The 21224-nt window shown below is 42.2% G+C and overlaps 1 protein-coding gene across 4 annotated transcripts in view; it reads right to left on the reverse strand.

Moving 5' to 3' along the window:
* The window catches only part of NPHP1 (nephrocystin 1), a 37143-nt gene extending 16511 nt beyond the window's left edge, over positions 1 to 20632 (reverse strand). For 3 of the 4 annotated variants that reach the window (XR_006289990.1, XM_043544138.1, XM_037896245.2), the window contains exons 1-14: positions 20341 to 20494; positions 19388 to 19461; positions 16847 to 16907; positions 15695 to 15831; positions 14528 to 14756; positions 12808 to 12909; positions 11876 to 11976; positions 11330 to 11372; positions 10900 to 10984; positions 10198 to 10292; positions 8711 to 8839; positions 7544 to 7618; positions 5762 to 5872; positions 2362 to 2444 (exon numbers count right to left, since the gene is read on the reverse strand). Coding sequence is in view for 3 of the 4 variants with exons in the window: in XM_043544138.1 (XP_043400073.1) it covers positions 2362 to 2444; positions 5762 to 5872; positions 7544 to 7618; positions 8711 to 8839; positions 10198 to 10292; positions 10900 to 10984; positions 11330 to 11372; positions 11876 to 11976; positions 12808 to 12909; positions 14528 to 14756; positions 15695 to 15831; positions 16847 to 16907; positions 19388 to 19461; positions 20341 to 20466 (1451 nt within the window). In the remaining variant the exon portion in view is untranslated. Of the gene's footprint in view, positions 1 to 2361; positions 2445 to 5761; positions 5873 to 7543; positions 7619 to 8710; positions 8840 to 10197; positions 10293 to 10899; positions 10985 to 11329; positions 11373 to 11875; positions 11977 to 12807; positions 12910 to 14527; positions 14757 to 15694; positions 15832 to 16846; positions 16908 to 19387; positions 19462 to 20340 lie in introns of all 4 variants that reach the window. The other variant, XM_037896244.2, reaches the window with a different exon arrangement.
* Between the last annotated feature and the right edge of the window lie 592 nt (positions 20633 to 21224).

Raw genomic sequence — 21224 nt, forward strand, 5'->3', positions numbered from 1 at the left:
GAGTGCAGTGAAGTTATAATACCAATACTTAAACTATCCTGAGAAGCAGTGATTCTGAAAAGGATTTGGGAGTCATGGTGAATAATCAGCTGAACATGAGCTCCTGGTGCGATGCTGGGGCCAAAAGGGATAATGCCATCCTGGGATACATAAACAGGGGATTCTTGAGCAGAAGTAGAGAGGTTGTTTTATCTCTGTATTTGGCACTGGTGTGACCACTGCTGGAATACGGTGCCCAGTTCTGGTGCCCACAGTTCAATAATGATGTTGATAAACTGGAGAGGGCTCAGAGAAGTGCCACAAGAACGATTAGATTGGAAAAAATGCCTTATAGAGTCCTAGACCGTAAGACCAGAAGGGACTTCCTTTATATCACAGACCTCTAATCTGACCTCCAGTATATCACAGCCCACTAAACACCACCCAGCACCCGCACACTAAACCCAACAACTGAAATTAGACCGAAGTATTACAGCCCACAGGAGACCAGACCACTATGTGCCACAGGCAGAGAATAGGAGGGACGAAAACCACCGCAATGGCACGAAAATGGTTAAATTAGATAAATCTAGATAATCCTGGCATATGACCCACACCAACACTCTGCAGAGGAAGGCGAAAAAACTCCAAGGTCACTGCCAATCTGACCTGGGGGAAAATTTCTTCCTGACTGTAAGGATCCACAGACTAGAACCTAGGTCTGCAGAGCCTGAGATCACTAACATTCCCACAGTGCTACTGGGAGGCCATGAAGAGCCCTAACCAGGGAGCATGGGGAGTAGGAGCCACAGGAAGTACTGCCCAAGGGACCCAGAGTGACAATACTCTGCAGCCCTCTGACTGGCCAATTGCACTATTTAACCCTGGAGGGTGCCCCAGGAAGCTGTCTGGGCAACCCACACAGACTTCTGGCCTGCTGCATCTCCAGATCTCACCTCATCTCCTGATCTCCAGTCTCTGACCCCAGCTCAACATTGACCCTGACTCTTGCCTCCTGACCCCAGCTGGTGCTATCTCTGATCTCCAGTCTCCGACGCCAGACTGACTCTGACCCCAACTCCTGCTTATGGAACCTGGCCTTAGCGATTCCCCAACCCCTGCTCACCAACTACATTCCTTGATGTGTGAATCCCAGCTCAGCTTTGAGTGCTGAGCCTGATTGCCTATGCCCTGGTCCCCTACGCTAACCCCACTTATGGTGATCAGTTAGCCCCAGAGCACGTGACCAAGAACCAGCCAGCCAAGCATTGAGAGAGAGAGAGAGAGAGAGAGAGAGAGAAATGCTTCGTGCCACCTCAGAGCCATGGCACACCCTGTCCAGTGTTCCATCTCCAGCTGTGGCCATCTCTGATCCTTCACAGGAAGGAGACCAAAAAAACCCAGAATACATGGGGGGGGGGCATGCAGGGGGGAATAATCCCTTCTTGACCCCTACAGGTGGCTGTCTGAAGCCCTGAAGCATAAGCTTTTGGAATATTAGACATAAACCTGTAAACAAAAGACACAATGATAGGAGTTCAATCTATTCAGTTTAACAAAGAGAATGTTAAGGAGTGACTTGATCACAATTTATAAGTACCTGCATGGGGAACAAAAATTTAATAATGGTCTTTTCAGTCCAGCAGACAAAGATTTAACAAGATCCAAAGGCTGGAAATTGAAGCTAGACAAACTCAGACTGGAAACAAGGTGCAGAATTTTAACAGCGAGGTTAATTAACCATTGATACAACTTACCAAGAGCTGTGTGGATTTGCCATCACTGACCATTTTTAAATCAAGACTGGATATTTTTCTAAAACAAATTCTCTAGTTCTAACAGGAAATAATCCAGGGCAGTTCTATGGACTAGATGATCAGAGTGGTCCCTTCTGGCCTTATAGACTATGGATCTATGAAAAAGTTAAAGTGACCAAATTGATTTTCACTGTCTAGGCCAAGAGAAATGCAAAAATATAAACAGAGTGTCAAGGGGATTAATAAATTGGATTTTTAATTTTTTCCCACTTAACCTAATATCTCTGTAGTAATCTAGATAAAAAACAATCATTCTGTAAACAAAGATTTGCAAAATACACTTGCATTCCAGTTTTTGGATACTTAATTTTGAGCCTTTGAAGGGTGGGATAGTTAGGACAAAAATATTCTGATTAGAAGTTCCAGCATCACCTGAATATTAGAATCCCAAATCTGATTAATTTTTCTGCAATTAAATACATATGCCCTTATACATACAGTTAATACATGTGAAATTCCAGCTCTACTGCTAACTGCAACAAGAATTTTTACATCAAAAATGCAAGAAAAAGTATGAGTTTAAAAAAGAATCTTCATACTCTGAGAGAAAATACAGCCAGCTTACTTGGAAGAAACTGGAATTCCACTGGAGTCGAAGAGTTTTAGAAATGTCCAACCACAGCTTAACTCTCCTCTTTCACCAGTTGACTAGAAAGTAAGAGAAGAATAAAACTTCTTATTCAGCCAGCTAAAAATAGAAAACCTAAGAGATGAATGACATTTTGTGGAACCACAGATAAAAGATCTCCCTTAAAAATATAAAAGGTTCCAGAACTATGTAAATATACCTTGAAAATTTCAGAGGATTGAGTATTGATCACAACATTTTTGAGTGTCTTTTGCCCTAACCTTGTGTGTGTTATGTATGTGTTTGCAAGCAACCAAAAAGTTAAATAGAGATTATGGGCCTGATTTTCAAATAAAGGTTGGGCTGGAATTAGACAATTGTGCAGCTATTATCACAACATGAAAATATCTATCCAGTTGTGTGTCCAAAGTTACCCTTAGTCTACGGTGAACTTAAAAAAATACAAACAACAAATCCACTCACCCACAGGCCTTTGAAATTACATCACCAGACAAACAACCACCACCACTAGTTAAACTGGAGTTGAGGTTGAGAATTCATAACAGTACTTTAAAAGTGTCAAAACCTTACAAAAATGTTGTAATTATAAAAAACAAGCTTTAGAAAGCCAGGAAATTCAAAGAGAAGATTAATTCTAAAGAAAGCAAGACATTAAAGACTTGCCTACACAGCACCAGCAAAGCACACTGGGTTAACATGACTAGGTTAACACAAGCTAAGTACCTTTTAGAGCACACTGGTAGGGTCTACATGGGGCGGGTAGAGTGCAACACATTACTAAAAAAAGAAAAGGAGTACTTGTGGCACCTTAGAGACTAACCAATTTATTTGAGCATAAGCTTTTGTGAGCTACAGCTCACTTCATCGGATGCATACTGTGGAAAATACAGAAGATGTTTGTTTTTATACACACAAATCATGAAAAAATGGGTGTTTATCACTACAAAAGGTTTTCTCTCCCCCCACCCCACTCTCCTGCTGGTAATAGCTTATGTAAAGTGATCACTCTCCTTACAATGGCAGGTTTCAGAGTAACAGCCGTGTTAGTCTGTATTCGTAAAAAGAAAAGGAGTACTTGTGGCACCTTAGAGACTAACCAGTTTATTTGAGCATGAGCTTTCGTGAGCTACAGCTCACTTCATCGGATGCATAGCATATCGTGGATATCGTTTCCACGATATGCTATGCATCCGATGAAGTGAGCTGTAGCTCACGAAAGCTCATGCTCAAATAAACTGGTTAGTCTCTAAGGTGCCACAAGTACTCCTTTTCTTTCTCCTTACAATGTGTATGATAAGCAAGGTGGGCCATTTCCAGCACAATCCAGGTTTTCTTCCTCCCCCCCCCCCACACACACACAAACCCACTCTCCTGTTGGTAATAGCTTATCTAAAGTGATCACTCTCCTTACAATGTGTATGATAATCAAGGTGGGCCATTTCCAGCAAAAATCCAGGGTTTAACAAGAACGTCTGAGAAAGGGGAAGGGGGGTGGGGGTTAGAGATGATCAAGGTGGGCCATTTCCTCAGACGTTCTTGTTAAACCCTGGATTTGTGCTGAAAATGACCCACCTTGCTTATCATACACATTGTAAGGAGAGTGATCACTTTACATAAGCTATTACCAGCAGGAGAGTGGGGTGGGGGGAGAGAAAACCTTTTGTAGTGATAAACACCCATTTTTTCATGATTTGTGTGTATAAAAACAAACATCTTCTGTATTTTCCACAGTATGCATCCGATGAAGTGAGCTGTAGCTCACGAAAGTTTATGCTCAAATAAATTGGTTAGTCTCTAAGGTGCCACAAGTACTCCTTTTCTTTTTGCGAATACAGACTAACACGGCTGTTACTCTGAAACAACACATTACTGCACTTCACAAATCTCACTCCTTTGGCATACTTTGCTGCACCATGTAGACAAGCCCTCAATAAGGAAATGCATAGTTGCAAAGCCTCCAAACAACCTCTAATGATATCCTGAGAAAAAAAATTAACTGAGTAAAGCTTATCAATCTATAACAACCATTTTTTATGATATCAGTGACCACAAACACTAGAATATTTTACTTGTAATGGAGGCAGTGTTACTTGGTGGATAGAGCACTGGAGGAGTCCTATTCCCAGCTCCATCACTGGCCTGCTGGGTGACCCTGGGGAAGTCACTTTGCCTCTCTGTGCCTCAGTTTCCTCAAGTGTAAAATGGAGCTAATGATCCCTACCTTCTTTGTAATTTGCTTTGAAATCAACAGATGGAAAGTGCTATACAAGAGCTAGGTATTATTAAGACCAACAGGGTGTTTGCACAAACTCTAGCCCTTATACAACCATATTCTAGCCACACATCCTTAATAAAATCCTGACTAGACAAATAGCATAATGAAGGCCATCATTCCCCAGTAGGTCCCTCCAGACCACCAATGATCAAAAGACACAGAGCTAGTCTATTTATATATACAATTCTCCTAGACCTAGACCATGAGATGATACCGGCTACAGGGGGACGGGGGGGGGAAATCACAGTTAATGTGGTGACTCAGCAGAGCAGGACTATATGACCCATGTGGAACTTGTTATATTCTGCCCTGAAACAATGGCAAAAAGTACTGCTAGACAGAGGAACAAGTGATTCTTCAGAGCCAATATTTCATGAACCTTCAGAAATGAAAGCTAGGAATCTCTGCTTTCCAGCAGTGTAATTATTTGTTTTTATATCTCAGAGTTCATGGGAGCTCATGCCTCTGATAACTGGTTCTCTGCACATCACCCTCTAGTCTCAATCCTTATAAGTACCCAATCAGACAGATAGTAACCACTGGAGCTAGAAACCAGTATGTTATACATTTTTGAAAGAGTTTGCAATTTCAGCTTTCAAATTATATAAAAGATTATTCTTGAATGATTTGATTATGAGCTATTAATCATGCCAAAATTGGAAGGCAATGGGGAAAGCAAGATGATAACCAGAATGACAAGAAATTGGTCCTTAATAATCACAATTAATGTGAGATCTTTGGAAGACCAATAAAAATGTTTTCAGGACAGGTAAAACTTTCTGATGACCAGTGATCAGAAAGAGAAAGTGTTCTGATCACTAAACAAGGATCAAAAACTACCTCTCTATTCCTCCACAGATGGTAGTGGGTGGGGTGAGATGGATATTATACCTTTTCTGTGGAGAAATAGGACTTCAGTTTCCATTGCTGTCAATCTAACATTTGACTAGCACTAAAAATCACTTTAAAAAACCTAGTAAATCCAAGGAAAAATAAAAAACAAAGTTTTCTATTGTACTACAATTATTTGATGTTGAGATTCTGGAAGTAATAATAATAAAACATTCAGTTTTGAAAATGTATCCATCTTTATACGCTTACATTGCGAATATAAGTGATGCCAAGTTCAAATAATATACCAATGTCTGGAGATGAAGAATTGGACCTGATAAAACAGTCACCATCAAGCAAGCTGGGTAAGATGCCTGTTACCTAATAAATTAAAACAAAAATAAGATGTGAGTGTAGATCTTCAAGATTCCAATTTTTAAAAACCTCTGAATACATTGACTCTAGCATCTTCTATAAAAGACTCAATCTCATTATTCATCATTTTCTTTTAACTAAAAAGATTCAATTTAAGGCAAAAATACTGTTCTGTTTTTCCATAAAATGCTGCTAATCTGTAAAGGTAACTCCTTTAGTAATAATCGGCTCTCAAAGCATTTTACAAATAAAGAGACGATTTTTCCCACCAGAGAAACACAGCCACCACTGGAGTTAACATACAGCAGCAATTTGACAGCGCACAGTGATCCTACACAACATCAGTTGAAGGCAGGTTATCAGTCATAAGCTATGATAATGAAAATACAAAGGAAGTTTATTCACAACAGCACTCTCCTCCTTTCCATTGCTAATAACACATTCTAGTGTTCAAGTTTATACTGAATCCAAGCACAGAGTGCCACCTGCTGAATAACTAACATCAGTTCCTCACAGCATTTCCTTGGTACACACAACTTTATCTGTCAGGATTCGATTTAAATTGACAGATGTTGTCAAATGTCAATTTCAACTTCACACTGAAATCGACAAAAAAAAATTATCCATCGGCAACAGACAGCACAAATACGGCCTCCCCCGCGCACCTTGTGCCTGCAAGAATGGCATGTCGCCGGCCCTACAGCAACGCAGAGAGCTCTCTGCTGCCTGCTGTCACATGAGTGAATAAGTGAGCTGAGCCGTGACTGCAGAGCTGCATGGCTACAGAGCTGGTGACAATGAATCCCTGCAGATGCAAGGTGTGGGGGAGGCTATGATCGTGGCCAGCCAGAGCAGAGACCCCCTGGTCAGGACCGGGAAGAGAAGGACAAGCCCTGCTGCTGAATGGCTCCTCCCTAAGCCCAACACTATCCTCCCTTAATTTTCCACAACTGTAAAAATAAAAATAATTAAAAATTGATAAAAATAATAAAAATCAATATTGTTGAAACAAAAAAAAAAATGGAATTCTGCCAAGCAGACACCTAACCCAGTCCTGATTAGCTAATAAAACCTTATCAGTTCCACTCTGAGGTGGTGCAGCTGTGGGTCTTACAACATTTACCGTATCTTCGCTATACTGTACTTGTTACCTTGGGTATGTCACTTCATCTACGCGCATCAGTCTTTCCACAGGTAAAGCAGGAATTACAATGCATACCCACTTTTGTAGAAGGTTTTGAGATCTATGGGTGGAGACTGCTAGGTATTATCATTAACATCACATACTTCCCCCAAACTGAAAATTTATTGGGTCAGATCTGTTGGCCCAGAGAAATTGGAACAGTCTTGACTTAAGTGAGCCAACAGAGACCCTGTGTTAGGGCCCAACCCTGCAAACACTCCCAAGCAGAGTGCTTTAGGGTTACTGGGTACGAAGTGCTATACTCGATAGCAAGTATTTACAAGATACGTCCCTTCATTCAGAGCTAATGCTTTTGAGGGCTAAATGCCTCAGGCACAGTACAATTAGTCCCATTTTTACCTTTCCAATATATGAAGAAAATGTAAGAAGACTAAAATGAGATGAGCCTATTAGCTGACAACATCTAAATACGCTGTATTACAACTAGCAGATACACATACTGGCCAAGGCCATTTGCTATGCTATATACCTACCCGTGGAGAGAAGGTCCATGTTTTGGGATTTTTAGGTTGCCATGTAGCTCTAACTGTATGAATGTTACTCAGTACCTAAAATGAGATAGGAAATTATGGTGGGGAAAATATTAAAAACTAGTTTTCTGGAAAATTATGTAGCTCTAAGAAAATATAGTATCATGCAAGGCTAGTCCAGCACTCTGCATTGCAATGCAGGATCAGACCATGTCTGTCCTTCACCCTTCTTAGCTAGGACGTGTTAAGAGCGCTGCTGAGGAATCACATTCCCTGAAAGAAGAATCACCAAGCACAGCACAGCCTCTCTAGCAATGCTTCTAGCAATTTAGCAGCAGCTGCAGAAGGTGCAATGCGACACTCCCTTGCCATGAACATACATGATTTGATGTAGGGGTGAGAATAGTGGGGTGAAATGAATGAGGAGAGTCCTCTGAACTCTGAGGAATCCACAGAGGTTGGTGGCAGATTATAAAAGATTTTCAGAATTTTGAAACTCTGGATTATAAGATTTTTATTCATCTGGATTTAAGAAACGAATGTTTTGTCTAAAATTTATACAATGGTATAAGTATGTTTGGTGCTTTTTAGACAAACAGAATCAAATTTGTACTGAGAATTTATTTACTAAAATAATGTGAGTTTACATAAAGCTCTTTAAAAAAAAAGTATCTGAAATTGGCCCAGTTATAGTCAGTTTATATATTTCATTTCATATTACTTTTTTAAAGGTGTGTAAACTGCAATTAAGATGAAAGTACAATTGTACTCCAAAAAGTGACTGTAAAAAATAGCACTTACTCAGCAGATCTGTTTCTTGTGTGTAAAAAGCATCATAAATGGGTTAAATGAAATTGGGGATCTAGGGTAAAATTTTCAAAAGAATCTAGGTGACTTAGAAGTTAAGTCCCATTTTCAAAAGTGACTTAGGCATTTAGAAGTCCAAGTCCCCTTGACTTTCAATGAGACTCGGACTCCTAAATGTTTCAGTCACTTTTAAAAATGGAACTTAACCTCCTCCATCACTTAGGCACTTTTGAAAATGTTACCCATTATAAGAGGTAGCCCAAATGTGATCATTTTAAATCCATTCAGAAATCCCTTAAATATATCATGTTTTAACCTCACTGTTTCTGGAACGTTACGTTTTATTGCATCAGAGCAACTCACCCTGTTACCATCAAAAAGACAGAGTCGAACATGTCTACTGAGAACCTGTATGCTCACTCCTGGAAGAGGAATCATTTTACAACTCCATAAAGTTAAAATCAGTGACACTCGAGTTGGTCTTGGCTGAATCTATGAATCAGACAAAATAATAAAAGAGAGAATTAAATCTACATGGTCCTCCTAAATATAGTATTGTGTGTGTGTGTGTGTGACTTGTGACAGGTGTCACAGTGCCATGGAGACTGGAATACTCTATCCACAGAGCAGGTATAGCACAAGTGGCAACAGCAAAGCTTTTCCGCAATATCTCAACCCTTTTGTGGAGAGACCCCTTCTAAGGGACAAGTCAGTCTCCATGCCATTCAGCTCTTGGCCGCTCTGCTGAGACAACAAGTGTGCTAATTAATGTTAAGTGTGATGGTGCTTTTATGAACACAGGTCTACCAGGGTCTGGCTTGAGACCAGCTCTATTTCACCTCCATCAAGTTATCACACAGTATTTTTATAAAAAGCCATCTAACAAGCCCTAGCAAAAAGCACTCTCAAGTTACAGTTAAGGTTGGACACAGGCCACTTATTTGCACAACACAGATTGTTTTTAATAACTACAAACATCTGAAGCTTAACCACCATGCCACAGTGGGCAGGATACACCAACTCCACCCCACTCACCCTTCAGTTTTGTCCACAGACCCACACTCCAGATACAGGCCAAAGTTCAACACTCTTCCATATCCATCCTGAACATGTACCAGGAGTCTGTGTCCTATAATGTACCCTCAGACAAGACACAGGGCTGAGAACATCCTGTCTATCCAACATAAGCTGGAATGGTTGGTGAAGATCATCTCTTTGTCTTACGGCAATGACATTGTACTGTAATTCACATCCATAACGTGGAAGATGAAAGTTAATTTAATGTGACAAACAGTAGGTTCTCCCATTGATAACAAGATAAGCAAAGACCCAGGAGGAAGTCTCGCTTTTCAATTTTCTGAGCTACTCTCTTCTAAATGCCAGGCTTATACACATTTTTGCCACTACAATATTCAAATGATGTTGCAAAGTTATGCTAGAAAATGAACAAAAACCTCACAGTGAGAAACAACTACTTAACTGAACTGAGGGATTTCACAATGTCAGACAAAAGTTTAAGATCTAACTAAAAGATTAGTTCAGCCTTGTACAGCTGTTTCACTTGGAAGACAGGAAAGCAACAGGTATGCTCAGCTGGAATTGGCTCTGATCTGGAGTCTGACATCACATGTTTCTTTTGACGTTCTGTCTGTCAGCTAGTAGGATGAGATAGTATCTACTGCCTGGAATGCCCAGGAGTGACACAGAAGAATGTTAACATTTAATTCACTTCAAAATTTACTAATAACATGACATTTGTTTTGTGGGCTCTGGACCTCTTCATCTAAAGACTCTGGTCATCTATCCTGAAAGTGACAGCGTTCAGAGCTTTATCAACAGAAATTACTTACAGTGTCTTTTTCAGGGTTCCACACTATGTCTTTGAAAGCCAGTTGTGAAGGAGTCAATTCAGGCTGTATGAAGTAACTGGCTTGAAACTGATTCCCTAGAAAAACAACCTTTTAATGTTTTATTATATTGTTTACACTCCCTCACCCATCACTCCTAATGGCATAGATTCAATTTAGTTATAGATTTCATCATTACAAGGAAACATCCATCTATGGAACACAGTGTTTTCTACCCAGACCATCTTATTTCTTAGGACAAAAGGAAATCAAAAAGTACAATTAATAAAAAACATTGCTATCAACATTCTTCAAGTGCCCTCTTAAAGAAATGAAGTCCACAATTAAGCTATGGTTACAGAAATTGTGGCAGGGGAGGGGGAAAAAAGGCTTTTTAGTATTCTTATCCTACACTGCCTACAGGAACTGCCTTGGAGATTTCTCCCCTTCCCGGGGTGAAATCATCAAGGTCACAGGGAGTTTTGCCATTAACTTCAGTGGGGCCAGGATTTCAGCCCAGATGAATAAAGAAAGAAACTAAGAAGACTCCTACACACTACTGAGTCATATACAACCAGTATGGGCAACCAATCATGGATAATTTAAAATGAAAGAGACTGTTCTTAACAGACTAGTAATTTGGATCAGAAACTCATCACAGATGATAATGAATCCTGCACTGCAATTACTGCAAGAAAATCTTACCTTTTTCTAAGAGCTGGGAGAGAGTTGATGGTCGGAATCCTGCAGGAACAGCTCCCATGGTTGCTAACACATCAATGGTATTATTCTGCTCAAAACATAAGATTAGTTTTTTTTCTAAATTTGCTGCAGTTTTCACTAACCACCAACTAGTTTAAGTCCTTATCCGAACTTCCAATCCCAGGGCAGCCAATCACAAAGGAGAACACACAAATCTTGGGATTCAGTCACCTGTTCCCCTAAGTTATCTTAAGAGCTATTTTGGCCTCTCAGCACAAAACATCCTTAGACTGACCTCATGGATGATTACACACAATCTCCCATTTTGCTATACCACACTTTCAGAACTTGCTTTGTCGAGAAACAGTGTAGCCACGAATTACACTGACATTACAACATTAAGGTAATATTACAAGAAATATGGTATACCCACCTCTGTGATAGCTTTTCTAACAGCACTCCAGTGAGAATCTGTTCTGCAGGTAGGGTAGGGAATAAAAGGATATAAAGCAAAACAATATGAATGCATTGCCAACATATGGATGCATAATGAACAATTACTATATCTATAAGACACATGTATCTGTCTCTGAATGCTGGAAGTCTAGTACATCAGGTGGATGTGCCCATCAACAGGTAGCTGGGAAACACATTACTATTTTGCACTCTGTGGAGTGGTTTATGAAGCTAGGACAGGAGTCACTCTTTGGCTGCATGAGGCAAAAAAACAGAAAGCAAAAAAAAAACATAGTAAAGAAAGAAATGACTGGAAGTTGAAAGCAAAGTTCAAACTGGAAATCTACACAATAAATACAGCTGCCCCTGTACTGAAAAAGCCATTGCTACAGACCAAGAGAAACATAACTAACAAAGTATTGCATTTCAAATAATTTACCACCCACATGAAAAAAAAAAAAAAAGATGACAAAGGGGGGAGGTTACATTTCACTTCATTTTCTCCAATGCAATCTCATTTTACCTTTTTTTAATTTCGGTTCTATCTGCTGTTTCATCAACCACCTCTATGTCTTCCTCACTTTCCTCTTCACTTGGCTCTTGGCCAACTCCTTTATTGCATGCCTGTAATTCAGGATTAAAGTTGTCAACTGTTTTACCTACTTCATAGTTATGACTTTAAAAACAATATGAACGCTCATCATGATGTCTCAATAGCTTAGAAGTGGAGCTTAGCTGGTTTTAATGGTCAGTGAACAAAATGACTGACATCTACAGGGTACCATGAGAATATGATGTTATCCTCGGTTCTGCAGCTAAAGTCAATCATTTAAAAATTTTTATGGCAGCAAGTTTTTGCCTCTTAAAATAGTAAACAAGAGAGCTCATTTCCAGAGCAAGCCTCCTCAGAGAGGAAAATGCATCTGAACCTTGAAGTACAAAGTAACCATAGCTACTTGATGTGCTCTGTGATTTGGCCCTACAAGGGTCTCTCACAAGAGAGAAGAACCAGTGCAATGCAACAAGATACAAAAGGTCAGACTTCAGGACAGGACTCAATCTACCCAAGTGGGGTAATTAAACACAAATTTATGCATCATGTTTTCTCATTAGACATTTACCCAATTTAAGTGCACAAATGCCAGGTATGCACCTAAATAAGTCTCATGGGGCACAAAAACTTTGGTACATAAAGTTAAAAGGGGCTTTTGAAAGTATTCTTTAAGCTCTGAATATGAATTACTCTGTAGCACTCCTAGGTATTCACAGCTGCCCTTACATGTCAGACATCATGTTTCAAGGGCTCTGCTTTTGTTTACAAAAAACTAACAGCAATACAATTTATCTTTGTGAAGTGAGAAAAAATGCTTTGCTAACCATCTGTAGCTTTATACACTCTCACCCATCATATTTCTGATGTACAAATACAAAGGAAGAAGATGGAAGCATACTAACCATGAGATAGGTTTTAGGAACAAGGCCTCTCTCCCCTTTGGAATTTTTAGCCATCCACCAACCATCAGGCTTTTTGTCAAGTATGAGCAACACTTCACCTTTCTTCAGTAATGGAGGGTGGGGGGGAAAGAGACAAATGCATTTATATTCAGATGTTTAAAAATTACTCATGGAACAACTGTTGGTCACATTCTGTCTTAGAATAAAATGCAACTGCCTTTTAATTTGTTCTTAAATCTAATATTTATCTAGGACTGGTTTACCCTGATGATTTCAGATTCTGGTTTATCATGAATTCTTTGAAACAACTGCAGTTTTAGTGAACTAGTTTACTTTTCCCTGATATCCTATGGTGGTAAAAGCTCAACTTTATTTTTAGGTAAGAAGAAAAACTTAGAAGGCATTTCAGTAGAGCTACAGGCCAAGCATTCTCTAGAATATGCCTCCAAGGTTTCCTCTTGCTCAGCTGTTCTTGAAGGTAGATTTGGGGGAAATGTAAACAAAGATACTTAACCTTACAGAGTCCGGCCACAAAGACTCCTTTCTGAGCTCATCTATCAAATATGCTCCTGAGTCAAGGGGAATGGTTGCTAGATGGTTCCTCACATTCAAAAGGCCAGAAACAAGAGACGGAGGTCCAAACACCCATGTGCCACATGGTAGCTCATAGCCCCACCATGCTAGTTCATGCTTTGGCATTCTCCAATTTGTTAAAGTGATTTTAAAAGCACGGACTGATTTCACTGTTAAGTGTGCATCTGTAAGGAGTTTTCTTGACTGCTTTGCTCCAAACAGTAGTCTGAAAAAGCTTCATCATAACATTTCCAACCAGATATTACTAACCATTTCTGACGCGCACACACACTGCTCTTTAACAAAGATAAGATACAGCCCAGCCCCAAATAGTTCACAATCTAAGACAGAACATATGACAGCACATCAGATAATGGAGGTTTTGGTGAGTCTTTGTTAAGACCAGTGTAGAAAGGATTCATAGGAAAATGGATATCAAAGGAGTATGGAGGAATGCTTAGTGGACAAAAATAAGAGGCTACCCAAGTTTAAGGGAACATGAAAGGCACAAGGGCAAGAGTGGGAAAAGGAAACAAAGGGAGCAACAAGGAAAGAGAATTAAGAGGGACATAGGAAGGGCTGAGGTTTATGTAGAGATCTGAAGATGTGCATAAGGAGTTTGAATTTGATGTGGAAAAAAAAAAATCAGCAAGTACAGGGAACTGGGTGTGGTCAGAGCAGCTGGATAGGAGCACTACTCCAGAAGCACTATTTTGTATAGACAAAATAGTCTGACAAGATGGCATGCCTAGAACAGTGGTTCTCCAAATTCTGTACTGGTGACCCCTTTCACACAACAAGCCTCTGAGTGCGATCCCCCTTATAAATTAAAAACACTTTTAAAATATTTAACACCATTATAAATGCTAGAGGTGAAGCGGGGTTTGGAGGTGGAGGCTGACAGCTCGAGACCCCCCACCTAATAACCTTACGACCCCCTGAGCGGTCACGACCCCGAGTTTGAGAACCCCTGATCTAGAAGAAGAGATGGGCAATTGGAAAGGAGGGACTGAAGAGAGCAGTGGATTTGCATTAATTTCTTTAATCGGAGTTCTGAGGCGTCAATACACACACAGTCATTTATGATATTCGGAGGATGCAGTATGTGTTCAAACACATTTTATAATGTTTTCAAAGATATATGTACCTTAAACGTGAGATCCCCGTCCTGCTGAGCAACAAAATCACCAACTGTGATACATTCTTTAATTGTTGGTTGATCTTCCAATTCATCATCATCATCCTCTTCTTCATCATTATCATCATCATCATCATCCTCCTCTTCAGCATCTTCCTCCCCACTACTTTCTTCATCCTCCTCCTCCTCTTCCTCATTTTCCTGTTCTGTTTGAGGACTATTTTGACATTTCCCATCTCTGCACAAGACAAACGATACCCCACGTTTACCACAATTTCTTATTTTAATGGGTCATCTCCAGATTATTCTACAGCAGATAAATGAGAATTACTTTCCTTATCATTTAGCATCTCCGAAGTTACCTTGCAGCAGGATTCTCATTCCTGGGTCTCAGCTTCCTAGCACAAAGAGGCAGAAATTCCCAAACTCTAAAGGTGTGCAGTGGTCCCTATGGGCAGGGGTTGCAGTCCAGCAGATAAACGCCCTTTCCCAACCCCTGATGGTCACATTCTATTTTGGACCTAATCACAACCCATGGAATCTTCTAGTCAGATCCTTCTTGTCTGCAGTCAACAAAACTGCTCCCCACAGGAGCTGTGCATCTTCAGCCTGCACAGCGCCTACCTACTTACAGTATTCTTTTATGTGCCTCTCCCTGCCTTTCAGTCAGGTCTGGCCCTTTTAACGTTTTGGTTTATTTTTCTGACCCCACATTCCTGATCCTCAATTTTCCCTAAGTGCAAAGAGGGCTCCAGCCTCCAGGAACCCCAGAGAAACCTCTTTCCCATGGCACTGCTCTCCAGTTTAGCAACTTGTGCTTTTCTTTCTTCTTGGTGCTAGAATGCTTGGGGCATAAAGAAGAAAGTTTTCTCTGAGGGAATAGGTGAGCAGTGGCCCATGCTTCAATGTCTGGAAGGGGCATATTGTAAACAGACAAAAATGAAAAGGATATGAATGCTATAGTGACCACATTTCAGAACAGTTGATATGGAATTTTTTGGTATTTTATCTTCAGCTTCTGTCATATGAGAATGAGTCTGTTTCAGCTGTACAAATGAATACATTTTTATAAGAGTATGAAAACAAGCTCTATGGGTATATAACGCAGCCACCTGTTCCCTAATATTTCTTAACAATAGGCTAATTAAAATGTATTTGCCTGTTTATACTACTTACACATTGTAACCCTTGGTCACACTGTCCTGACTCAGGACTGCAGCAAGTTTCTGTAGCTGCTGAGAGAGTGTTAACAATTGTTTTTCTTCCTCTTCTTTTCTCTGATTATAATTCCCCACAGGTGCAGGCTCATCAGCCTAAGAAAGAAGAATACACCAAACTGCTGAAGGAGTCAAATGACGCTAAACCCTCAATTAAAAAATTGTGTTTTCTAATCATTTATGCCAGAATGCACAAAAGGAGTTAGGCGCCTAAATCCTTGTTTTGGCACCACTGCAATGCACAACCCCCCCGCACCACCACCACCAAATCCTGCAGGTGCCTAAATTCACTCAGCACCTAAGTTTTTGCAGTAAAAGTTCCCTAGGCCCCTAAGTTTCCACCTCTGGGCTTGCACAGTACTGCCTCCCTCTAAGCATCTGGGCACCTATCTTCTGCCTAAGCCCCAGAGCAATTCACAAACCAGGGGAAGATAAGTATTCAGCCACCTAAGTCACATGCAGGGCCTGATCCAGTAGGCGTGCTCAGAGGCCACCTACTGGATCAGGCCACTCCACTGAGTTCACATAAAACAGCCAGAGGTGGGCAGGGGAGGGGGGCGGAGAAGGAGGAGTATAAGGATTGAATGCATTCAGGCCTTAGCGCTCTCAGCTAATTTTAACTTCTTGTTTGATCAATATGTTCTAGCTTCTTGCCTTGATATCATTTAAGTAACTAAGCACAGGGATGGCCATTTTCCCATTTCCTGTTTAGATAATATCAGCCCTGAAATCTATTACTATAAAGTTTCCTTAATATTTTTCTAGATCTTCCATCTAGCCAAGAGGGGGGTGAAAATCTATATTCTTATTCTTCAATTCCATGATATTTTCCTATTAAAAAACCCACTAGAATATTAAGTAATGTTAAGAAACACTTAAACCACAGAACTTTACATTCTAAGGCATACAGAAAAATATATAATTATTTAATATTAGACTAATCCCAAAGGACCTCAGTCAAGATCAGGGCCCAGACAGACTAGCTGCTATATAAAAAGTCAGGGATGGTGCCTGTCCTGAAGAATTTACAATCTAAGAATATTATCGTTCTCTGAACATTCTGTACAATTTATTTTGGGAAAATAGGAAATGCTTTAACCTCAGAACTTACTTTTTTCAAGTTTTGAAGAACAGATGTATTTTCATCCACTGATTTCTTCAACTCCATACATCTATATTGGAAACAAATGACATAGGTTGTATGATCTCTTCTGATGTATGAACAACTAAAACTGTGTATAGTTTCTGAAACATGTAAGTTAGCCCCCTGATCCTGAAAACACTTATGTACATATGTAACTTTACAAACATGAGTAGTCCCACTTAAGTCAATGGGGCTATTTAGTGCACAAAGTTAAGCATGTACTAAGTGTTTGCAAGACCTTAGGCAAAGGGGCTTTTCACAGGTGCAAGGACCTGGATTAATCCAGGATCAGGACCTTAGATTTTAAGCTCCATAGAACAGGAACTTTGCCATCCTAAACTCTCTGGAAGCGTCTATGGTGCTACGTAAATAATAGCATAAGAAACAACAAGTATTTGCCTCGTGGTAGGCTAAAGCCAACATCATCTGACACACAAGCAGAAAGAGATTACAACTTTTTAAAAAACAAAACATTTTTTAAAAGGAGAGCAAGCCACAAGGCATCCATATGTCTTTTTTCACACAATGGAGCCACACACAGAGTGCCTCAGAACTTTGGCTGGAATAATTTCCACAAGAAGAACGGCATTATGATGAGAGGGAGAAATGATGACTGGACTCAGCACATGGCATTGCAATACATGTGAAATTCATTTACTCAAGCTCTCTTTCCTATGAAAAGAGCTACATCTCTCTGCTACAGTTTTGTGCTGCTTTTTCTCCGAGCAAAGTGGTCAATCCACTGCACAGAAGATATACTATGCCTGCCAGGGCTAAGCACCACAAAGTTGAATAGAACACTATCAATTTCAAACTCGTTGTTTTCTCTTGCACAGTATAAACCTGTCAAAAAGACAACATTTTAGCACATCAGAATAAAAGTGCGTTTAAAGGGGTCTCATTGTATTATTAAAAATATTTTGATTCTGTCCTGAGAAAATGAACTGATTTAACAAATATTTTATCTCATATATTTTACCAAAGAGTGCACTGGAAGTGTAGATCCCAGTTCTGCACTGTGTAGCATACAGGCCTGCACCTGCATCGAACCCTGCTGACTCCCATGGGGCTCATGCAGGTGCAGCAATCTGCCTGTGCCCTACACAGCAAGACTGGGGCCTTGCTCTGTTAAATAATAAGAAATAACCTTATACTTGAGCTACAGCCTTTATAGCAGAAATTCTATCCAGCAAGTATCACATTCCCTGAGCATAAAAATATATTTTTAAAGTTAAGTAGCATAAGACCTTTTTGAGACCTGTTCACGTCTAAAAGGCTTGATTTTAAATCTTCACTGCATACGTGAATAGTTCTCAATGACGCTTTCTGGTGCGGAGAGTTGAACAGGTTTCTTTCAAAACTACGCAGTTTTGAAAGAAAAAAAATGGTTTTGTGGATGTATAGAAAAACTCTGTACTAAGTTTTAAGCTATATAATTGGCAGAATTGTACTGATGCAGAATGTGATCTGCACAATACTGCAACTAGGTTGTTTATCAGCACACACAAGGTAAAAACGTCAAACACAGCTGTACTACACCAGTGTCACAGGTGGATTCTCTTCCTTATTTATTTTTAACAGAAAATTAAATGTAAAAGGTTTCTAGTATAGTATTAGTTCACAAACAAGAAGTAAAAATATTAAAAATCTAAGATTCATGGGGCAACCTTAACTCACTCATACACATACAGTATGCCATATTTAAATCCTTTATTATTTATGTAGTACCATAGGTGTCCACTAATAGTGCACACAGTCAAGTACTAATTAGGCCACTGAATCCCTGATCCTGCACATACTTCTGCATGTGCTTAACTTTGCTGCTAAGAGTAGTCCTATTGATTTCAGTGGGACTACACACTGTAGTAAAGTTAAGCACATGCGTAACAGTTTGCAGGATCAGGGCCTAAATGCGTATAATATTTTTGTTTATGCATATGTTGTGTGAGAGAGTTAACATCAACCTCTCATATTTTACCGTTTCCATTGCCTGACTTGGGAGTTCAAATTTGCCACTTCAGAATAGATTTTTATATTTAATGTTTTGATTAACTGAATATTCTAAAATAATTATATTAGGTTCATCAACTGAAGCTTCTGATCCATGGATAACAAAGCAAAGGAAAGGAAGAACAGTATATAATCCTCATTTTACAGGTGGGGAAAAGAGGAACAGAGAGGTGAAACAGCTTGACCAATACTGCATAGGAGGTCAGTGGCAGAACTGGGATTAGAACCCATGTCTCCTGACTCCCAGCCCACTAGTCTACTCTGCCACCCAGTAATTCATTTACATGGGCATCCCTCCACATCACTGAAGATGAATTTATCAGCAAAATAGATTAGGAAAATTTCTATCAAAACCAGCTACAGCTATCTTTCAGTGGCAAATTGCTTAGCCATGAGATAGCTAATAGAGCATCACACAAATGTTACCCCCACAGCCTAGATTTCAGATACAGCAGTGCGCTTTGCCTCTATGCAGCGTGCACTGTTAGGGTTAATTACCTCTGAAAAAGGTACTTCCTTTTCGCAGGGTCTAGGGCCCCCCTCTCCTTGCTGTCAGAAACCAGTGCCTCCACCTGCATGGTAAGAGTCCAGCATTCAGACGTGCACAGCAGTGGGCAGACAGGCTCAGTGGCTCAGATATCAAAGTTGTTCCCAGTCCCCACCCACAACATCAGGGGCAGACTAGATCCCACCGACCCCACCAGGAGGGGGCACCACTCCCCCCCCACAGGATCCCCCCCGCCTCTCCAGCAGGGGGCACCGCCCCTCCTGCCCAGACTGGATCCTCCCCCCCGCCCAGACTGGATCCCCCCACCCGGCCAGCAGAGGGGGCCGCTCCCCCCGCCCAGACTGGATCCCCCCCACCCGGCCAGCAGAGGGGGCCGCTCCCCCCGCCCAGACTGGATCCCCCCACCCGGCCAGCAGAGGGCGCCGCTCCCCCCGCCCAGACTGGATCCCCCCACACCCCACGGGCAGAGGGGGCCGCTCCCCCCGCCCAGACTGGATCCCCCCACCCGGCCAGCAGAGGGGGCCGCTTCCCCCGCCCAGACTGGATCCCCCCACCCGGCCAGCAGAGGGCGCCGCTCCCCCCGCCCAGACTGGATCCCCCCACACCCCACGGGCAGAGGGGGCCGCTCCCCCCGCCCAGACTGGATCCCCCCCACCCGGCCAGCAGAGGGCGCCGCTCCCCCCGCCCAGACTGGATCCCCCCACCCGGCCAGCAGAGGGCGCCGCTCCCCCCGCCCAGACTGGATCCCCCCACCCGGCCAGCAGAGGGGGCCGCTCCCCCCGCCCAGACTGGATCCCCCCACCCGGCCAGCAGAGGGCGCCGCTCCCCCGCCCAGACTGGATCCCTCCCCCGGCCCAGACTGGATCCCCCCACACCCCACGGGCAGGGGGCGCCGCTCCGCGCGCTGTAGCTTCGGGGCGGGGGTGCGCGGGACGGGCGGTACCTGCTGCCGTAGCTCGCGGCCCCGCCGCTGAACCCCCTGCAGCGGGCTGCGGCCCCTCCGCCCGGACATCGCGTCGCTAAGGAGACGAACGCTTTGGACGTCGTCATCGCCGCGCGTCCGGAACATCGGAGGGCGGGGGAGCCCGCTGTGGAGCCAGAGGCGAACTACGCGTCCCAGCATGCAACGGGGGCTGGCGTGCTTCTCGCGGTCCTGAATCACCGGCAAAGACTACGCGTCCCAGCATGCAGTGGGGCCCGAAAGTCGCGCTCCCCTACCCCGGGCCTCGCGGTGGAGCCCGGTGAGCAGTGCATGCTGGGGGTTGTAGTCTGCGCTGGCCTCGCTCTCCGTCTGGGCGCTGTGCGGCCAGGTTCGCTAGGGGCCTGGAGTTGTAACCAGTGGGTGCTGCTGATTGCACCTCCGAGGCGGCTGTGGATGCGCACACGCCAGATACTCCCCCTGATAACTGACGGGTCAAGGGCAGCAAAGAGAAATGCTGCTTGAGCAGGTCTAGGGTCCCTCGCTGAATAATGACTGTCGGCCCCCACAACCGTGACAATTTAGACAGATATCCATTTGACAACACGCCCAGAAATAAATATCCACATTATCCCCCCCAGTTCTACAAAACAAATTCTGCCAAACTTGTTTTTGTTTTTGCCGTAGCACTTACGAGCTCCACTCATGGACCAGGCTGGAGGGACCCACCCTGCTACAAAATGAGTCCGCACAGCAGAGCTGTGTTGCAGGCAGAAATTCTACCCCTGCACCTGCCCGAGTTCTTCCCTCTCACACCCACTGAGCCATGGAAGAAGCAATTTAATTTTCTTCATAGCCTTTTCACATTAATTTGACATATTCAGAAGATTTTTTTTCTAGCAGGTGAT

Source organism: Chelonia mydas, chromosome 3, assembly GCF_015237465.2.
Source record: "Chelonia mydas isolate rCheMyd1 chromosome 3, rCheMyd1.pri.v2, whole genome shotgun sequence".
Taxonomy (NCBI): domain Eukaryota; kingdom Metazoa; phylum Chordata; order Testudines; family Cheloniidae; genus Chelonia; species Chelonia mydas.